This window comes from Sapajus apella, unplaced genomic scaffold, assembly GCF_009761245.1.
Source record: "Sapajus apella isolate SASKATOON/1434 unplaced genomic scaffold, GSC_monkey_1.0 scaffold3, whole genome shotgun sequence".
In the NCBI taxonomy this organism is placed as follows: Eukaryota; Metazoa; Chordata; class Mammalia; order Primates; family Cebidae; genus Sapajus; species Sapajus apella.
In genome coordinates this window covers 42,424,014-42,446,830 of record NW_022436943.1, presented here as the reverse complement: position 1 = coordinate 42,446,830, position 22,817 = coordinate 42,424,014, and the positions used below count along the sequence as shown (strand labels likewise).

Below are 22,817 nucleotides of genomic sequence, written 5' to 3'. Positions count from 1 at the left end.
CTTTGAACCTGGTGGAAAGATGTCCATTGGAAGGGGTAGATGCTCTGATCCCGGTGGGCCATGCTTGCTCCCCAGGGGACCCCTCTCCTGATTCTTCACCTCCCTCTCCTTCAGTCTGGTGAAAGGCAGCATTTGCCCTTCTCAGGAAAGGTATAACTTGAACACTTGGCCCTGATGAGGAAGCAGCTCTTCAGGGACTTTTTCAGCCATTTGTAAACAGTTTCAGTGGCAAGCTGAGAACTGTAATCCATGAATGGGACAACACTGTATAAGTCATCAAGTCTAACTTCCAGAGGAACAGCTGGTAGGATTGATAAGGGAGATAGTGAATCCTAGAGCAAAGCGCTAAACTTCTGTCTATAACTTGAGGCTACTGGAAAGACCTCGAAGAGGCAACTCCAGAAGCTCAGCTCGTAGGAAGCTCCAGTACCAATAGCCCCTTGATGATGATGGTGTTGGTGAAGGAGATAGCGCCCCTCAAGTTTCTCCGTGCCCTAGGCAGTCCAATTTTCACTCTGCAGACTCTTTCTGGCTCTAACTATACCCGATAACACGGCGTGAACGAGGAACAGCATGGCCTTTAGGGCCAATCAGACATGAGTTAGAAAAATTCCTACTATGTAAACTTGAAGATGAATGATTGCAAACTCCCTGAACAGGGCTCAGAGACAATGTCATGCATACAGAGGGGCCTTGTAATTTGAGGTTTACAGAACCCGAAGTGAAGGGGTCAGGCAACCGGGCACTGCGGAAACTCACAGCTTTCACCCAGCGAGCTGACAAAGTGTCTGGGACGCACTCCAGTTGCGTCTGGATCTTGGCTGAATCCGACGCTCAGGGTGGAGGAGACACAAGCACAGCGGCTGCCCAGCGTGCGCCCAGCCCTCCCACCACTGATCCCCACTGCCAGGAGGCCGGCCGCTGGCCTGGCGGGAAGGGGCCGGGAAACCTCAGAGCCCCGCGGAGGAGACAGTAGCCGCCTTGTTCCACAGCCCGATGGCTTCCCCCCGCTCCCCCTCCCAGGATCCAGACACCACCGCCCCACCCCTCAAGCCCCACCTCTCTGGGGGATCCTTTCCGCCCCAGCCCTGAAAGCGTTAACCCTGGAGCTTTCTGCACACCTCCCACCGCTCCCGCCCAAGCTTCCTAAAAAAGAAAGGTGCAAAGTTTGGTCCAGGATAGAAAAATGACTGATCAAAGGCAGGCGATACTTCCTGTTCTCGGGACACTATATATAACGTGATGAGCGCACGGGCTGCAGAGACGCACCGGAGCGCTCGCCCAGCCGCCGCCTCCAAGCGCCTGAGGTTTCCAGGGACCACAATGAACAAGTTGCTGTGCTGCGCGCTCGTGGTAAGTCCCTGGGCCAGCCGAGGGGTGCCCGGCGCCTGGGGAGGCTGCTGCCACCTGGTCTCCCGACCTCCCAGCGGACCTGCTGGGAGAAGGCTCCACTCGCTTCTTCCCAGGAGAGGCTTGGGATCAGGCTGGAGCAGGAAACCGCTTTCAAGCTGTGCCATGATTCCCCTAGGATGTCCTTTTATGCTGCAAAGTTTCTGCTGAGTTTATGGAAGACAAGAATGAGCGGGGGTAGAGGAGGGAGGGAGAAAGAGAAGGGAAGAGAGAACTTTGTTTGAAAAATTTTTTAAATCATTAACCTCTGTCTTCATCTCAGAGTATTAACACCCTCATGCTATCTTTGCTTAATGAACTTGGACTTTTACTATTATTAGTGGCAAAGAAGTGGTCCCTTAGATTCAGGGTAAGTTGGAAGAAGATGTTAGTCTTCTTAAAACCATTATAATTAGAATTTGGATACATTGAATATGTCATGATTATTAGATTTTCTAATACAAGTATGGGAAATTTTGAATAATTTGGAGAAAAGATCTCTCACATACACTCACACTTCTTAACTATGCAACTTAATATCTGGATAAAATTTGTTAAAATTGATTATTTCACTGCTCAACTTCAATATGCTGTGGAAAATATTGGCTGTATGTTAATTATGTTCTAAAATATATATAAATAATTGAAGTTCAGCACTAAATGGGGCTAAAAATTGTTTTTACAATGTTATTTGGAAAAGAAAGGAATCTGTGACTTAGATTAGCTTCTTCTATTTTTTTTTTTTTTTAAGCTTAGGTTTTAATCAGGTTAATAAGATTTGATGTAGGTTTTTCTATGACCAATGACTTATTTTCTTTATGTCACTAGAGTGTGGAGTACACAAGATATGAATCAGACATTTACGCAAGGCTAGGAAGAGCCATATTTAAGCCATATATGTGTTTTGGATGTGTTTGAGTAAATGTTTGAATTTCAGCCTCCAACCCACAAATAATGAATAGAAGGGTAGGTAGTCTTCCACTTAGGTCCTAGGATACAGAAACATAAATAAGTAAATAAATAGCAAAGACACTAAAGAAATGGTAAGTTGGATAGGAGTCTACACATAAGTATGTTTATATATGTGTGTGTGTGTGTGTGTGTGTATAACTTCATCAGTATAGATACTATGGAGAGCTTTTTAAAAAGTGAATCTTTATTAAAATATAACACATTGAGAACTGTGCAAGTCATTAGTGCCTAATGGAGTTTTTCTAAGTGAGCACTTGTGAGCTAGCACACAGATCTAGAAATACATTATCAGCACCTCAGGAGCTCCCATCACTACTCTGTCCACAGCCAGAACAATCAGTATTCTGATTTGAACACCACAGATGAATTTTGCTTGTATTTGATCTTTCTATAAATGGAATTTATGGATTTTTTTTTGCATTTGACACCTTTCATTCAAAGTTCTGTTGTGAGATTCAGCTCTACTATAGGATATATAATAATTTGTCCATTTTCATTGCTGTATAGTCTTCCATTGTATGGATACACCATAATTGATTTAATCATCCTAGTTTGGGGCTAGTATTAATAACTCTACTATTAATATAGGGACACTTTTATTCTTCCTAATCCTTTTTATTTTGTCAAATATTTAATTAATAATAAACACACTAGCAATGAGTTAAATTTCAGGATGTCCACTAAATATGTTTCTAATTAGAAGCATCCATAAATGATAGTCAAATATTTTTTATATATGGTCTGTACAGGAAGATAGACATATATGTAGATAATACTAATTTTAGATGATACAGCCTTATCAAAAGAGAAGACTTTGTATGTGTCTTAAACACAGTAAACACTTTATATAGGAAGAATTTTGCTTCCCCTTTCTTTAGCTTCTGAGATTTACTTTATTTTGAAAACGATTGCAAATGGACACTCTATACTTACACACAGAGTCCAAAATGCCCTTTTGTAAAACCAAGGTGCCATTGTAGGAACTAGAAGCACCACAGATACTTAGTTCTTTAATAATGGGCATTCCACTAGCACTAGTCATTAGGACAATGTGAAAAGCAAGATGGAGACTATTCCTGTCCCCATGGACCCACAGTCTAATGGATAAAGGAGAATTGGCCAAGTAATTGTGTATATAGAGTTGCAAAAAAAGAAACTACTAGGTGACTTGGGAATATAAAAGTTTCCGACCTATAACACATTATAAAGGAAGTTTCTAGTGCAGTGGTATCATGTGGACCAAAATTCAAATACCGGTACTACCACTTGCCAGAGAAATGACTGTGGCCAACTTACTTCTTTCTTGAGTTTTAGTTTTGTCTTCTATAAAATGATAATAATTATATGCATACATCCAAGATAACCACATAAAGTTTCTGTTTCATATCAACACTAGCTTCCAGCATGATACTCACAGATAACTAACTGTAGGACAATCTAGAGCTAAGCGAATTATGTAAACAATGTGCTGATGATACTCAGAGGATGGAGAGATGGCCATCTACTGTCAACCTGTAGGAGGGTTATGATGTTTCATTGTTGGAGATTTAAAATCAGATATCCTGGACCAGAGAAGTGAGAGAAAGCAAAATTGTGTAGCCAAATAGAATGCTAGGTTCTTTTTGTGAGCACAGAGGATATGCTGGTAGGTAAGCAGAGGAGGGGGTAGGGATGGGATGTTGTCATTAGTGCTAATGTCATAGACATGAGCTCTCCTGGAATGTTCCTTAATGCAGTTAAGCAGGGTTCACTCGGTTAACTCAGTTTCACTCAGTTTCACTCAGGCTTAGGTTTTAACTGATGACTGAAGCTTCCCATCATGTAGTATCAGAACCATTCATTGAGCTTCTCAAAGCTAAGTTCTGAATTAGTGTTATGATACTAGGAGTTGGAGTGGAGAAGTGGGCAGGGAGAGAGTAGATTTATTTTTCCTCAGGAAAAATGTCTGGTCTGTCTGTTTTCCTGCAGAATAATGCCCTTTGGGGCTTTCTGTTGTTTTACTGTTGTTTATTTTGGTTTCCTCTCCCTCTCCCTAGTGGTTAAAGTTTTTGTTTGTTTGTTTTGTTTTGTTTTTAAAGAGAATGAATACTCTGAATTTTCTAGGAAAATCTGACATACCCTCAAGCCAAAACAGCCCTGATCCCTGTCCATAGCAACGTTCCTGGCCTGGGTCACCTAGCAACCTCCAGCACAATTTCTAATTTCAATTTAGTTTTAAATTTTACTTCTTAAGTTTAAACTATAACTGTCAAATTCCATTTATCAGGCAAGTAAGCATTCTGCACAGGTGGTTTATCCAGTTAGTTCTAGGAGGAGAGCTATGGCAGTGTTGATCAAAGGGAACTAAACACACACACTCAGGTATTTTTGCTCTCCTGGCCACTGTCTTGCCTGACAGGTTTTGCTCTTGGCAACCCTCAGCCCCCTGCTGGAATGTTCCCTTTGTGGGAAAGCTTTTTGTAAAGAGCATTATTTTCTCTAGTATCTTATTAACCAATAGCATTTCATTTAGTTTGAGTTTCTCTTTTGCAGCCAAAAAAATAAAAAGAAGAAAAAAAGACTAGGAAATATATTGAAGGGAAACAGTAATCTTACAAAAATATATGTTTGCATTAAAGCCTTGACTGATGATGCCTAGCTGCTCCTTATGTTGCTACAATGGAGCAGAGATGCCAAAATTATCAGGATATTTGTATGGTTTACCCTGCAGGGCAGTAGCTCTCAATTATATCAGATTTCTTCCCATGTACTTTTACAATAAATCCTTTGTAACAACCTCCTTGCTCTCCTGAAATTAAATTCAGAGTACATATATTTTACCTACACATATAATTTTTAAAAATCAATATACTGGAATAACTATACTATAAAGGAATAATAAAAAGATAGTAATTTATAATAAAATAGGCTTCACTGGAAGACATAAAGAAGTAGTGATATGCTAGCATCTTTTTGTAAAATTGCCAGGAACACACCACTAGGAATAAAGACTGGGGAACATGTGTAATATTGGTGACTCAGAAACATGGTCAGCATTGGCTTTGGTGCTGTGATTCCAGATTACTTATATCAGTTGTTAACAGGACACTTGAATGTGTGTGGGACGTAGGATTATTCTTCATTGCTCAGGAGGTCTAGCAGCATGTAGTCATTATGACCAGAGAAATACCCCACAGATTCCTAGAACTTCTCCTAAGGGACAGCACCACCTCTGTGGCACAGTGTAAGCTCTTTGCAAGCACAGATTTTCATCTTGTTCATTTGTAGCCCCAGTGTCTCCAAAGCACACGACCCTAAAGTTGTGTTTCCTGCATTCAAAGGAACTATAAAGAGATTTGCTAGGGTGTTGGATAATCTACTAGTAATTTTCATGAATGTTCCAACAGAATTTAGCTTACTGCCAGAGATTTCTCTTCTAATGTTGGCTTTGATCTCTTTGAAAATATACACAGAACACCCTACCCACCTAATATTTTAAATAGATTTGTACATTCATACTATAAAGGTTCATATTCGTACCTTCATGAAAGCCCATTCTTAAACAAGTAACAAAACTGAACCAGATTCATACATTGATCTTTGGAGTACAATCTAAGCCTGGCTGGACTGCTTTTCTGGCCTTCCCATCCAGTTGGGACTGTGTGCTATCTACTGAGTAGAGAATACAGGTATATACAGCTACTGAGTGGAGAACAAATGATAGTGGGTTTGGGCATCAAGTGTTCATTTTTGGTTCGATACTTTTTTTTTTTTTTTGAGACGGAGTTTTGCTCTTGTTACCCAGGCTGGAGTGCAATGGTGCGGTCTCGGCTCACCGCAACCTCCGCCTCCTGGGTTCAGGCAATTCTACTGCCTCAGCCTCCTGAGTAGCTGGAATTACAGGCACGCACCACCATGCCCAGCTAATTTTTTGTATTTTTAGTAGAGACGGGGTTTCACTGTGTTGACTGGGATGGTCTCGATCTCTTGACCTTGTGATCCACCCGCCTCGGCCTCCCAAAGTGCTGGGATTACAGGCGTCGATAACTTTTATATATTTGTAATGTGTCTCAGTAGAGATGTCAAGTAGGCATTTAGATACAAAATATTTCAGAATATAGGAGAAGCTTGGGCTGGAGATTAAAAAAAAAAAAAAATCTGTCTCATTAGCCTAGAGAGGATTTTTGGAGCCATAGAGAAGGATGACTTCACTTAGCAAGAGAGAAGAGCATGAAGCCGCCCCCAGAGCAGAATCCTGATATCAACAGTCTGGTAAACAAAATGCAAATATGAACAGCAGTGGCAGCCATGTTTAGAAAAGAAAACAAAAATCAAAATAAAACTTAGCAACCCACAATAGCAGGAACTAGTGAATCGGAAATCCTAGGAACATCCGTAAACTATCTATGCGAGAAGAAAGAGTGAGGTATGGCCAACTTGAAATAGATACAAGGACGGTGTTTTTATGTGACATGTAATTAGTTTTTGGAACTCACTACCACAGAATATTTTGGGGTAACTAGCATACAAAGTCTAAAAAAAGAACCCTTTTAGACAGTTTTAAGGGATAAGAATAGTGTTACAACACATTAGGTAAGAAACTGAGTGGTACCCTCTCTCTCTCACATTTACCTGGCCTCTCTAAATGAATATTCCAAGGCCAGAACAGTCTGCAGACATACTAAAATGGTTCCTTCCAGCTACAAGTTGACATAATTTCCAAGGTGCTTGAGTAGATTATTTTCACTCAAATTTCTCAGAAGCACCTGAATCAGCCAGACCATAAATGGATAGAGGATGCAAGAGGAAATGAAATGTAATTCCTAAAGCCCTTCCAAAAAAAGTAATGTGCTGTTAATGGCCTTGATTTGCCAGTTTTTGTTGTGATTAAAAAAAAATTCACCTCTCTAGATTTATAGCCTTAATATTCATTGAAATATTATTTGATTTCCTTGAAGCCATCTTCTTTAAAAATAAAATGAATAGCCTTAAGATCTGCACTTCAATTCAGACTGGACCTTTTCTGTAACGGCCTCTTAAATAATCACCAATGAAATAGGAAAATAGGTGTCGAGATGAATTTAGATTTAAGACAAGACAGTGACTCATCTCAGTTTTGTGGCTGCCTTTAGTAAATCCAGTTTTCTTCTCTGGTCTTTGATCCAGAAACCTCAGTTCTCTTGCCATGTAATACTACTTTCTTGTTCAAAAAATTTTATTTTTAGAAATATGAATATCAGTACTCTATTCCTTAACAAATTCTCCTGACCATCAATTTGGATCGATTTCACCACTACCACCATCACCACAAAATGTAATTTAACAATTCAGTTGTGGGTCATGGTGACAACACTTTTGCAGTGGCAATGGTGAGAGGCAAGATTGTCTCATTCTAAGACACATTCTTCTTGTCTTTAGATAGGCACAGAAGTTATTAATGTGCATATTTTTCATATTCCATTTAGATAAAATCCAGGTTCCAAAGTTTTCAGTTCTATTTGGTCTTTGAGCTCCAATGGGTGACTCCCCTTCTATGGGTTTTACTTCCCCCATGTCTAAAATAGAGGTGTTAGAGCAGGTAATATGTGGAAGGTCTGATGTAGTTTCAAATTTTTATCACACACATACACACACACACACACAATTGACTGTGCATTATTTCCTGCTCAAAACATGCAAATATCAAACAGACATATTTGTCTGTAAAAAATATGTTACAGAAATGTTTTTAAATATTCTATTTTGTTGCCTTTGTGTAAGTTTTTTTCTGCTCCATTGGTTCATGTAAAATAAATCTATTTAAATCAGTAAGACCACAAGATGAAGCACCTTTTGAAATGTTACCTACCTTTAGGTAGTATGACTTATGTATTTTAGAGCAACAAATTATTCTTTTAAGCCAAAAAAAGATTTTCTCATTCTGAGACACATTCTTCTTGTCTTTAGCCAGTATGCATAGAAGTTATGAATGTGCGTATTTTTCATATTCCATTTAGTTAAAAGCCAGGATCAAGACATCCCCTCAGGACTCACTGAAGAGATGTAATTATGGTCACTTGCAGTCTCCTTAGACTCATTGAGTGGAATTTTCTTTGAATTTGTATTCACAAGGATGTACTTGACAACTTCACACCATTCTCTGGAGTAAATGTCAAACCTTCAGGCAGAATAAGCATGATAATGGGTAGGTTGGCATGACCATTAACAACTACACTTGAATAATGCACCAGGCTGATAGACAGAGACCTCTGCACCCACATTCTGTTTCCTGTCTCTTTTAAAGTCCAGTAAAAAACTAAAACAAGTCAACTAGATTGTGCTAAAGTAAATGTCAAACAGAAAGCAGGAGCAATGTTTATGAGGATGGTGTACTTGTTAGTGTTCTTTGCCAATTGTTCCCAGTTCTTCTGCCTTCCAGAGGCTTGGTGGGATTGTGTATCCTAGTGTCCTGGGGAGGATGGGGTCCAAGAGAATGTGAATAGTTTTGGCTAGTAACTCATGAGTTAAAATGATGTAAATCACTTCCAAATTAGAGCACTTAATAGTTGATGTATACAGCCCTCTCAAAGTTGTTTTCTCTCTCTCTCTTTTCTTCCTTCACAGCAAATCGGCAATATTTCAGATATTGGTTGCTATATCATCCTAGGTCCCGGACAGAGGACAATGTTAAGAGCCTTTAGCAGTTTATCTAGGGACTTTACTATGTCTGAGAAATAAACCTTCATTTTTTTTTAAGCCAGTGAGATGCTGAAGTTTTTTATTGTCATGGCATAAAACTCAACCCCTTGACTTATTCAGTAACCAAACCCCAGTTATATCTGATCATTGAGGGTAAGCAGCTGCAAAGAGCATTTACAAATCACAAAAGACTAACTCTGTGATTTTAGATTCTCCTTCTTCATCAAAGCTACTGTTAGAAGGATTCATGAAGAAGAATGTGTCTTCTGATGCCGAAAACTCAAAAATTCAAAATTTAAATTATATAAAGGAGTGGCTGGGCTGCAAAGTAGGAAGGTCAACAGACATTTAACAGTAGGCTCCAAATCAAACACCCTGTTCTGTGACAGTAACCAAACAGGGACCATGCTTTTTTTTTCATTGCTTCGAGTTGACCCTTCCCCTGTAGCAGTTCAGTTATCCTCATCTACAGCTTCTGCCCATGTAAGCCAAGCCAAAAGGAAGAAGCCATCAAATAGACAGACGCTAATCATTTTTAGCATAGGTACTGTATTTGGACCTTACATATCATATTTCACTTAATTTTCATGAAAAGCCTATGATGTGGAGATTAGTTTCTCTATTTCAGAGACAAGGAAACAGGTTCAGAGAAGTTAGGTAAATTTCCCTAATGTTACCCAGCTGAGAAGATTTTCTGCTCTATACTACTGTATATCAATTAGCCGGGTCCAGTGAAAAATACCCATTAATCAGAGGAAAACCTCTGTGGATACGCTGAACCCAGAGTTTTCCACAGGGTTTAAGAATGCACAGGATGGGGCTCATGAGGGTCAAATTCTTGGGTGAAGTGATCTCTGTATATTTCTCATCCTTTTTTTCACCTCCTTCTTCAGCTTGAGGTGTTCACCATATTTACTTTCTTTTTAAAAGTGTTGTATTGGACCGAGCGTAGAAAGTTAGCACCAAGACAAAAGTATGCCAGATTGCAGGGTCATTTATTATGCCGGCGACCACAGAGGACTCACGTCTCTCCAACCTGTGGTGTCAAAAGGAGGGTGCCAAGACTTTTTATACCCGAAAAACCACCTTGGGAGTGGGGGTGAGGAGCGGGGATGGGGATGAAAAGGTTTTGGACATTCCAAGGTCCAGGGGATTCTGTAATTCACCTCCTGGGTGGAGACGAGGGCGGAGGTCTCCGGACATTCCAAGGGCCAGGGGACTTTTGTCATTCTGTTTGTTACTTCAGTCATTTACAGAAGTCAAGATAAGCATTTGTTTACACAGATCTTAGTTATCCTGGGCTGCTTATTTTAGTTATTACTAAATAACTAAAGCAAAGGCTAGCAATTCTGGCACAATATCACAAAAGAATTTATTTATTATACTTAAGTTCTGGGATACATGTGCAGATGGTACAGGTTACATAGGTATACACATGCCATGGTGGTGATTTACAGCATCCATTGCCCGATCATCTACGTTAGGTATTTCTCCTAATGCTATCTGTCCCTAATCCCCCCACCCTCTGCTATTTCTCTCAGATAAAGAAAATGTGGCACATATACACCATGGAATACTATGCAGCCCTAAAAAAGGCTGAGTTCATGTCCTTTTTAGGGACATGGATGAAACAGGAAATCATCATTCTTAGCAAACTGACACAAGAACAGAAAATCAAACACTGCATGCTCTCATTGATAAGTGAGTGTTGAACAATGAGAACACATGGACACAGGGAGGGGAACATATTTCTTTTCTTTAACAATTAAATGCCCTTGCCTTAGTGGACATGAGCCTAAACCCATATTCCCTAGATAACAGAGCATAAGGCAAATAAACTTTCTGTTTTAGTACCTTTTAGAAAGTGCAATCCTGGAGGAGCAGGAGTAAGTATATGATGAGTAACATAGAAAAGGAAGAAGAACAAATTCAAGGGAGTAAATTACTGAGAAGCTACTACTTAGTATAAATTGCAACCAATTACTCAATCTCATAGGACCATCTTCCAGAGACGTTGTGTAAAGTACTGTATTTCAGGACAAGAGAGGAAGGGAGAAGCATTTATTCACTAGTATGGGTAGATAGGGGGATGAATAGATGGATGGATGGATGGTCACTAGGTAAGGAGGTAGGTGGACAGATATACAGTAAATCATATTGAATTTTATGTTGTGCTGTAGTGGATCATTTATATGTCTATCTTTTTCATGGATTGCAAGTTCCCAAAGGGATAAGTCAGTTGTTAAAGGCATAGGTTCAGACAGGATAGGATTTAAATCCCAGCTGTAATGTGTGCTAGCTCTGACACCTTTGAAAAGTCACTCAACTTCTTTGAGATTCTGGTTCTTCACATGTAAAATGGGGATAATCATATCTCATTAGAGGTGGTTGCAGAGGATGGATGAGAATAGCATGTGAAGACAGGGCTGAGTATAGAGCCCACTATACGATAATATTATAGTATACTAAGCTATAATTATTCATCATATCACCCAAGGCTTCCAATATGATGTTTCACACATCATAGACATGCAGTAAATATCTACAGGTTTAACTTGGATTCTGTTTTAGTCCATCTCTTCTAGTTTCTATTCCATTTCATCACCACATGGCTTTTCGTATCTAACTTTCACCAGCTGCCCATTGTCCTATATTGATTGGGCTTCAATACAGGTCATTAATAGCCAAAAAGGATTCATAAGGTAATGTGAACAATGGATTATCTTCAAATAAAAGCAACTGTAGAGATAAAATGGAATTTAAAAATTGATATTCAAAAATATCAACATACAAAAATGCACTGCCAATTCAGAGCCAGAATGCCAGGGACTGTATCTGGAAGACCCTGAAGTAGTCATGTTACCCTTGTGCTCGTCAGGTGGGCCTGAATGAGATAATTACAATGAAAAATTCGTCCATCCCTGCTGTTGAATTGGCTTTCAAACTTGATGCTATTTCTCAAATCTGATGGTTAACAGAAGCCCAGAGGAAGAAATATTAAGATGTATGAACGAAAATAAGTGTAATTTCTGTGTATCTTCTTGGGAAAGTTTTAAGCATATCCCTGTATTAAAAGTTCTCTATTCTCAGAGGGTTTTTTTGTTGATGTTGTTGTTTTTTGTCTTCATTTGTTAATCTCTCAAATGTTATTTGTCTATAAAATTCCCCTGAAGAAGAAACACCATATGCAAATTCAACCTAACAATTATGATCGATTCCAAACACAAACAAGTATTGCTAATTAATTTAAAATCCTTCAGACAACTAAAGGAAACTTCTGAAAGGAACAAAAATCACACTGAAAGTTAAATTTTACCTGAAGACAGTTCTTCAGCCTCAAGGGAAGCAAAATAGTGTGGAATTTGGCCTAGTGACTCACCTAATAAATCATAATTGTTTGCTTCTTTTCCCCTGTTCTCCTAGGAAAGTGGTTGGCGGCAAATCATGTCTGTATAGATGAACAGATTTAATTCATTTGCCCTTCCTGCCTTACCTAGAGACATAATCCTCGGCCAAACTACTGGCTATTGTGAAAATTATTAAGCAGTGGTAGACTCTCAGGTGGGGAACTGGCAGCAGTAGATAAACCTCTCCCATGAATTGTCTGCTCTTTTCACACATTTACCTTTAAAATGGAAATTAAGAACCAATGGAACAGTAGATACAAAACACCATGTGAGATCAAAGATGCTTTAAAAGCTATCTTCCTTTAGGCACATTCTGTCATCATTATCATTTCACAGATGAGAAAATTGCAGGCTTTGTGCTTGTCCTTGCAAATGTATCCTTTACATGGTGACTATTTATTTGCATCTGTGTAATTCCAATGATCCTAATGATACATAATCAATATATCTATTGATTTGAATACAGTTAGATATACTGAATATTTGCCATGTGTAAGACACCATGCTATGTATTTAAGAAATATGGAGACAAATTGTTTTCTAGCTGAGTATTCTAAGCAAAGTCCTGGAACTGCCTTGAGTCATGTGTCCTACACCAAGAAAATGATGCCAATTGGGAAAATACTGAAACTAATTTTATCAACAAGTCCAAGGTGCTTTTTCCTGGAGACAAGAACAGGGTAGATAATGAACATATGGTACAATTTAGGTGTATTACTTCATACAGAACAAGAACCTTCAAAATGTCTCCAGAAATGAGTCTGATTTGAAATGTCTCCCAGTGCCTACCTCCTGTGTAATTAGTATGTGTAATGATGTCTCATGATTGTCTGACCCTTATTTCTTATCAAGTTTATATCCCTTTGTTGATTTGAAATATAGCAAATGTATTGGGGTAGGTAAAAATAAGGCTTATTCTCATTATAGAGATGATGTCATGGTTAATAAGTAGTGGTGGAGCTCAGTTTGTAATTGTGGCATGCATATTCTACATGCAGGTTTCCCACTGAAAGTGCTTTTGTTAATTCTCATTGATCAAATTGCCAAGCTGTGCACTTTTCAGAATTTACATATTCATTACCCATTTAGCGTCCTTCTTAAAATTCTCTGTGCTATCTCCACTTTTTTTAATCGTTCGCTTTTTCATCCTACCTCACAAATGTTTATAAGTCTCAAAGGTTAACACTTCTGTCCTTTTTCGCTTGTACACAATTTCCTTGGGTAATGTCACTCCACTCTCTCTGCTTCTAGAAAACTTTACGTGCTTCTAACCATGAAAGCTGTGTCTTCAGCTGCTTTTCTGTTCTGAGTTCCCAATACATACTTTTAATTGTCTACCAGACATCATCATTTGAGTCCCATATAGAAGGCAGATAGATGTTCCAAACCAAATTCATTCTCTTTCTCTGTAACTGTCGGTTCTTCCTGCTGTCAGTAATTAATGGCAACACCACATACCTACTGGCTATAATTTATGGGTTTGCTTTTCAATCGCTTATTAGCACCACCCCTCCCAATGAATCAGCCAACATGTCATATCTATTCCTTCCTCTCTTTCTCCATTACCAGTGCCCCTCGCAATTTCCAACCTGTTTTTCTGTTGAGTCTTTTATTGCTCTTTTTTCTCCACTTTTATGCCTCCAATTGTTTTGCAGTGAGTTGTGAATATTTTACATCAGAATTGGCTTTTGGATGCATGTTTACATTAACTTACTCAACTCCATCACTTACCCATGTTCTCAGAACGTAGCAGTTGTTTCAATAAGTGCATGAGTAAATGAATTATTTGAGGAATGGAGGAAAAGGGGAGAGGAGCTGTAATATAAGATGATAAAAAATCAAATAAACTGACATTCACAGGAAAATAGCTTCTTTTTGATAACTTTCATAACATATACTACAAGAGATCTTTAGTAAATTCACCATGGTACATATCCTGGATGTTTCCTTTCTTGGCTAAGATAAACTGTAAACTGACATGGTTTTCAAACTGACCAGAAGTTAAGCTAACTCTGGGCAGTCTTCAAATAGTTCTTTGCGGCAAAGATCATGACGAGGGATCACAAAAGGAACTCCCAAACCAAGTGGTTATTTCAGGCTTTGTGTGGGCTTCTTTTAATGAATTTCCATAAATGGAAACCCACTGTGTCACTCATGGTTCTACACACACAGAGCAAGCCCGGTAGTATGGGATTGGCTGCATTGCATAATGCAAAAATAAACTTGCTGGAGGAAGTATATTCTTTTGTTTTTTAGGAAGAAGCTTATCAGTGGAATTCTCTAGTCAAATCAATTGTGATCTGAGAAATTTTCAACTCAGTAGCTTTAGACAAGAGCTAGTCTTAGCACAAAGAAAAGTCAAGGTCAGTACATCTGGACTTGAGGAAGGCTGTGATTGATCTCCTAACATTGGTGATCTTTAACTTTATACACTTGAGACTGAATGAAAACTAAGCACTTTAGGGCTTACTCTTGGACTATGCATGAAGGCAGTAGTGTAAGGGAAAGCATTTGGTAAACCTTAAAGGAAGTGACCAAAACATTCATTTTATATGGCACATGCTCTAAGTTTGAATTCTGCCTGCACTAATTACTATGTTGTGAAACAAGTTAATTACCTTGACTCATTTTTATAGCTGGTGGAGACTTAATGATAACAATAATGATTAAATATTCTGAAGTAGATACAAACCAAAATATTATATACCTTTTTTATTATTCCACTGTCTGCCACAGAGTAGCTTTAATATACGTATGCTTGAATGAAATAGACAAAGCAGGCCAGGTGTGGTGGCTCACACCTATAATCCCTGCACTTTGGAAGGCTAAAGCAGACAGTTCACTTGAGCCCAGGAGTTCAAGACCAGCCTGGGCAACATAGCGAGACCCTGTCACAATAAAAATAAAACTGAGATAAAAAAAACAGAATTCCATGTTCAAAATACTCCTTCTTTCCTTCCTGAATATATCATTATGACACTTTTCTACTTCTTAAATATGGGGAATTATCATTAGAAATTTGTATGTTGTGACCAACAGTTGAATAACTGAAAAATCAGTTAAGCACATTTAATTAAAATTATATACATAGGCCTTAAATATTTTATTTTGAATTAAAACATTTAAGTAAGCATTCATTCTTCTGTATTTTGAGATACAACTAAATCCCTTCTTGGAGACTGTGTTTGCTAAGTCTCACACTGTCTTTGTTACAAACCCTTTTCTATAATTATTATCCATCCATTCACTTTTGGAAATTAAAGACGTTTATGAAACTAATTGATTAAATGATCCTTCTAGATGTTTCCCCTGTTTTGTTTTAACAGTTATCTCACCTATTCCAAATTCTACAGTAGGTTGTTTTTCGTGTGTTTTATTTTGAGGGTAAGGGAATGGCTTCATTTTTATCCAGTCATTTACTTTTCATTGGAAAATAAATTTTTTTTCACACTCATGTTTGTTGGGTTAGGTAATATTTAATTGAATTACCCAATTATAGTTACAAGTACAACTAGCATGAACAGTTTCAGAACTGACTTTTGTTAAGCATGCAAGTCCACTGGTAGGATCACGCAGGAGCTGGCTTACTAGAAGGAAGGCATAACTGATAGGCTGGGGCATCCGGTGGTGTTACAGAGGGAATGGAAGGCATGGTGAATCTGAAAAGAGGATGTTTTCTGCTGTAAAGAGGGGTTTCACAAATAAAACAAGGTGGAACAACAAGTATGAAGGGGGTTAGAAACAGACATTTATTTCCAAGTTCACTGGATAATTAAACTGTGAAACCAAAGGATAATACATGGTAGAGCTAGAAAAGGCATTGGAGAAGAGCTAATTCAACTCACCCACCATCTTTAACTACTACCATGGTCTGCTAGCATTTGATACATGAGAAAAGAGGCTTAAGCTTAAAATGGAAAATTCTTTAACACTGCTCAACATTAAAGATGGAAAGCAAGGAGGGGGACAATCTAGCTGACATGCAACCTTAACTGTCCTTTCAAGAAAAGAGGAATGGAGGCTTCAGGAAGAAATCCTCGACTGATGGGAAGCGCTAGATTAGAAGACTTTCAGGTTCTCTTCAAGCATAAGTGGTCTATACCAAATGATGGGTAGACAGGGAATGGGGAGAGGATGAAAGAAAAGAATACAGAAAAAAGAATTTAATTCTTTTTTAAAAGTCAAGCATAAAACTCACAAAAATAGAGTATCTGCCTCTTTTTTCTTTTATGAGACAGAGTCTTGCTCTGTCACCAGGCTGGAGTGCAGTGGTACCGTCTGAGAGTAGCACCTTCTAGAGAGAGCACCTCCTGCTTCCACAGACACACCTATGCATGCGTCCCAGCTTGGGTAGACACTTATCAGGGGACTGCATTTCACACAGAAACGAATATTTAAACACTTACTAGGTTTTAAATATCATCAAGTGGCAAAGGAGCTGTAGCCAATGTTAAGATGACCTGTCCTGTGGCATCTTTTTCATTGCTTTTCCAGGAAATAAGCAGAAGAAATCAAGAGAAAGTACCGAGATGAAGAGCTCTATTAATCTTGCCTATCCTCTGTCCAGTAACTGATTCCAGAAATTCTGTGTGGGAATTGGGGCTAACCAAAGATTGAGACCTAAACATCCAATTTTGGCCACACAGAGTCTGCCTTTTTACCAAAGTGGAAAATCTTCAACTAAAACACAGAGGCCCCATTGAACTTGCTGAAAACAAGTTTGTAATTTCTCAAGGCTTTCCAAGTTTTAATAATGTATATGATTATTCCATGTGATAGCCTTGGAGAAATTACCTTCATTAACATACTCTCTAATTCTTACGTTGACCTTATTTCTTTATTTTCTCTGTGGGCTCCTTTCACCTCAACCTCCCTGTATCTTTAAGAAAGAGCAACAAATTTCCAAAACATGGTTTTGGAAAGCCCACAATATCATGTCCAAATACCTAGAAAAATATAAATTACATCAGTGTTCTTGGTTATATCTGTACTTATCTGGCTTCTTCTAATGAAGAACACAAGCACCATCTGTGGAGTTTTCCCATCCCATCCTCATTTTTTGGTATGGGAGAGAAGAGTCCATGTTGATGAACAAATGGGCACACCTGACCCGTGTTGAAATGGGAAACTTCCCCAGCAGTGCAAAGTTCTGCTAGGGAAAACTTTAGGACTCCTACCTACCAGGATGTGACTCACTTAGCAGTGGCACTTGAGATAAAGGAGTCCCTCCGGATGTCTAAGCCAGGCCTCTCGAAAGCAAACAGAACTCACAAAACTGGCTTTCCAGGAAATTGAAAGTGAATAGCAAGAGAAAATCGTACTTCTCATTACTTTCACATTTTTGCAAGTTGAATTAGGAAATCCTCATTTTATAATATTGAGAATTTTAGAAATATTGGAGCTAAATCCATACAAGGAGCCCTGAAAGATGTCCCATTATATATTCAAATGACAAACTAGCAACAAAGTCAGACGTGTCATCTTGCTTTGTTTCTTTCATTACATTGATCATTATTTGGAATTATTTGTTGTAATTATTTCTTTACTTATTATTGCCTACATGTTCACTCAGCTGTGAATTTGAAGGCAAGGACCATTTGTGTTTTATGCATGCCACATGCTAAGTGCCCTCCATGATGCCTGGTACATAGTGTTTGCTCAATAAATGTGCGTTGAATGAAGAAATAGATTCCATCTATTTCTGTAAGATTTCAGAGCAAACCAGAGCTGCCTCTTCCTACTAGTTCCATTTCTTTAATCTAGTGACAACCCACTCCCCCTGAGACAATTCAAAGCCGCAGGAAAATTCAAGAACATGCTTTCACTAGAAACTCTCAGATCAAGAGAATGTCCTGAAAAGACCACTGAAGCAGCTCTGAGCTTGCACTGAATTTTGCATATTGTTGGTTGGGAGTTCCTTACGTTATAACACTCCCTCTTTTGAAAATTGACTCCGTTAAAAGGTCAGTGACTCTGGATGAGATGTTTCATTCTTCTCTTCTGGTTTATCGACTCATATTAGGTCAATTCAGCCCAAACACTCGCCATATTCCCATAAGAAGTGAATGAAGTTACTTCAGTTAAAATGTTCAGAAGCTTATGAAAAAGGCCATTCTTTATCTTTGCCATCCCTAATTCAAAAGGGTGTGCTGTTTCCCTAGCTTGGCATGCTTTTTCTAGGTCAGGGGGTTTCTGTGAGATTTCCTGAATTCTGCAAAGAAGAGAGTTTGGAAAAATTTATTGTTTACCACCTCCCAAAGCCTGAAAATAGTCAGTGTTGATCCCTGTACCAAAAACAAACAAACCACCCCCTACACACAAATAACACAGTTTCTTCTGAGTGTGTGGTTCCTGTAATTAGTATGAAGAACTACTTCAGTGCTTCCCTGGAAGACCATTGGGGAATCTCAAATATAAGATAGACTAGCCAGCTGAAACTCTTCTTCGAGTGGCACCCTTGCCCATGAAATCCTCTTTCCCCTATTGCACAAGCCTCTTCCTGCCATTATGTATGGAAATTTCTGAACCCTGCTTTCTCCCTGAAATTTATCCCATTACATCTGAAGAGATGTGGTCATTTAATTTACTTAAATTAATTTTATTTTTAGATGTCACGACTGCTGGTCAATGTGATTTTTAGAGAAAATGTCAACCTTAAATTCGAGGAATCTTTTTCACGAATTGCAAGCTTATGGGAACAGGGGTGATGTCTGACTCACCAGCATATTCCTGGTGCTTGACACCTAGTAGGCATTCAACATACATCTGTTGCATGAATGAATGATAGGAAAGACTGTTATAATCATGTGCCTTCACATATTACCAACTCTTCAGTATTTTCTTGGAATCAACAAGTCTTAGAATAGGAAAACTAAAAGAGGTATCCTTTAGTCCCCAATATGACCACCTCACTTAGAAATGTTAATCTCCCTATTTTCCCCTCCATGTTTCCAGTCTCCTTTACCTGCTCTCCCTTTTTTTTTTAACAATACTTGCAGAGTTTATTATAATGTATTATTTTTAGTTCTCTAATTGGATTGTTAACTTCATAAGGGCAGAATTCCTTGCCTATTTTATTCAGAGCTGCATCCCAAGTACCCAGAACAAAACCCGGCACATACTAAGGGCTCGGTGGTTATTTGTCAAATGAATAAATTAAAAGAAATTTTTAGCATGCACCCCAGGCGTCAGAAGCACTGCAGGTATTTTAAATCCCAGGCCCAATCCCACATCAGTGGAATAAGATGACTTAAGCATATGAATCCAAGGAATCTACATTTTTAACAGGTGATTTTGGTGTAGCTCTTCTGAGAACTGCTAGTTAATCCAACTTACTCACCAGAGATAATCCTGAAACCCAAAAAGACAAAGTGTCTTTCAGTTCATGTGGTAATTCAGCAGTGCATCTAAGTGTTTTAAGTTCTATTTTGATGAGCTTTCTACTCCAGTCATCTTTGAGCTTGGATTTTACCTAATATGTTTACTGCTATCTGAACTCTTGGTCTTTGAGATTAAGCTACTGGAGGCAAAAATTCTGGCTTCTGAGCTTACTTTGCAGTGCATCTCATTAGGCTTAAGGTAATACAGGACTTTTTGAGTCAAATGATACTATTGCGCACAAGAACAGCCCTATTTTCATGCTAACATGCCACTGTGTTTCTTTCTCCTTCTAGTTTCTGGACATCTCCATTAAATGGACCACCCAGGAAATGTTTCCTCCAAAGTACCTTCATTATGACCCAGAAACTTCTCATCAGCTGTTGTGTGACAAATGTCCTCCTGGTACCTACCTAAAACAGCACTGTACAGCAAAGTGGAAGACCGTGTGCGCCCCTTGCCCTGACCACTACTACACAGACAGCTGGCACACCAGTGACGAATGTCTATACTGTAGCCCTGTATGCAAGGAGCTGCAGTACGTCAAGCAGGAGTGCAATCGCACCCACAACCGCGTGTGCGAATGCAAGGAAGGGAGCTACCTTGAGGTAGAGTTCTGCTTGAAACACAGGAGCTGCCCTCCTGGATTTGGAGTGGTGCAAGCTGGTACGTGTCAATGTGCAGCAAAATTAATTAGGATCGTGCAAAGTCAGATAGTTGTGACAGTTTAGGAGAACACTTTTCTTCTGATGACATCATAGGATAGCAAATTGCAAAGGTAATGGAACCTGCCAGGTAGGTACTGTGTGTCTGGAGTACTTCCAAAGGACCATTGCTCAGAGGAATACTTGGCCATGACAGGGCAGTTTAGTGACAAATCTCAAATGCAGCAAATTACTCTCTTATGAGATGCATGATGGATTGCTTTTTTTTTAAGAAACATACTTGAGTTGCACTGTTGATAGTTGATCTGTACCTCTATGTTTCATTTCAGCATGGACACCTTCAAACTAGAGTGCTTTTTGACAAACATCAGAAATGTTAATTTATACCAAGAGAGTAATTATGCTGATATTAATGAGACTCTGGAGTGCTGACAATAAGCAGTTATGATTAATTATGTAAAAAATGAGAACGGTGAGGGGAATTGCATTTCATTATTAAAAACAAGGCTAGTTTTTCCTTTAGCATGGGAGCTGAGTGTCTGGGAGGGTAAAGGCTACAGCAGCATCTCTTCAACGAGCTTATTCTTTATCTCAGACAAAACAGATTGTCAAGCCAAGAGCAATCACTTGTCTATAAACAAAGTATTTTCACTTTTGCATTTTGAACACCATAGGTTAGGGCTCATGTGTATTGAATCTTTTAAACCAGCAACCCACATCTTTTTCTACCACATTGTGAAGCTTCAGTTTAGTCTATAACTTTTCATAGCTTGAGAAAATTAAGAGTATCCGCTTTCTTAGATGGAGGAAGTAACCAGTATAGATTCTGAGGACTCAATTTGAAGCAGTGTTTCTCAACTTCAGCCCTACTGATATTTTAAGAAATATCTGGATTCCTGGGCTGGACTCCTTTTAGCGGGCAGCTGTCCTATGCATTGTAGAATTTTACCAGCATCCCTGGACTCTAGCCACTAGATACCAATCGCAGTCCTTCCCCCATGTGACAACCAAAAATATCTTCAGACATTGTCAAATGTCGTCAGGTGGCAAAATTACTCCTGGTTGAGAACAACAGGGCAATCAATGCTAATTATTTGTAACTAACTTTAACTCTTAAAGGTTGTGATATACAAAGTCTAAATTATTAGATGACCAATAATTTCAGTTTAAAGGCATACAAATGAAACATATTCAAAAATAAAAATCTATTCAGTTTCTCAAATAGTGAATCCTATAAAATTAATCACAGAGGGTGCAAATTGCATGACAGTCCCCGAAAATTCCTCTTAGTGTGAGTATTTGATGATACTGGAATTGGTGATACTTACTACTTTTTATTGGCTGGTACTTGGGACTCAAAAGCTAAGCTAAATTGCAGTGGGTGAGGTGGGGGTGCAGAATACCAGCCAATAAAAGCAAATCTATTTAATTCATTCAGTAAGTTATATATGTAGAAATATTAAATGTGAGCTACACAGCTTGGAAACTAGAAAATTTTGAAAAATAACGGAAATAACAAGGATTTTTCTTAAGTAAACATGAAAATCTGTTTGTAGAATGAACTAAGCAGGCAGCCAGAAGACTCAGAACAAAAGTACACATTTTACTCTGTGTACACTGGCACCACAGTGGGATTTATTTACCTCTCCCTCCCTAAAAACCCACACAGCAGTTCCTCTTGGGAAATAAGAGGTTTCCAGTCCAAAGAGAAGGAAAGATTATGCGGTGTTACTCTAAAAAGTATTTAATAACCGTTTTGTTGCTGCTGCTGTTTTGAAATCAGATTGTCTACTTGCCATGTTTTATTTACTTCATTCTGTTAATTCCTGTGAAATTACTTATAGCAAGCATGATTCTCAACTGTAAAGCCAAATTCTGCCATCATTATATTTCATATTCTGCCTGCCAGGTTATAATTTTTATATTTCCACTGATAGTAATAAGGTAAAAGAATCATTACTTAGATAGATCTTTTTTCATAAAAAGCACTATCAATTATAAAGAGGGAAGTCATGTTCAGGAAGGCCATTAGATAAGCCTCTGAATATATTATGAAACATTAGTTCTATCATTCTTAGAGTCTTTCTGTTAAATAACTTAAAAAGCTAACTTACCTAAAAGAAATATCTGACACCTAAGATCTTATCATTAGGATGCATGAGAAGACTCAAGCTACAGATATGTATCTGAAGAATGACAAGATTCTTAGGCTGAGCATGTTGGCTCATGCCTGTAATCCCAACACTTTGGGAGGCCGAGGCGGTGGATCACCTAAGGTCAGGAGTTTGAGACCAGCCTGGCCAACATGGTGAAACCCTGTATCTACTAAAAATACAAAAATTAGCCAGGC

At 38.6% G+C, this 22,817-nt stretch overlaps 1 protein-coding gene and 1 long non-coding RNA gene across 2 annotated transcripts in view; one reads left to right on the top strand and one right to left on the bottom strand.

Annotated features, from left to right (window-relative positions):
* Positions 1-22,817, bottom strand: part of LOC116528978 — a 386,229-nt gene that overhangs the window by 52,245 nt on the left and 311,167 nt on the right. The window lies entirely within an intron of this gene.
* Positions 949-22,817, top strand: part of TNFRSF11B (TNF receptor superfamily member 11b) — a 28,492-nt gene continuing 6,623 nt past the window's right edge. The window contains exons 1-2 of the mRNA XM_032246393.1: positions 949-1,353; positions 20,099-20,468. Of these exons, the coding sequence (XP_032102284.1) occupies positions 1,243-1,353; positions 20,099-20,468 (481 nt within the window). The 5' untranslated portion in view covers positions 949-1,242. The remainder of the gene's footprint in view (positions 1,354-20,098; positions 20,469-22,817) is intronic.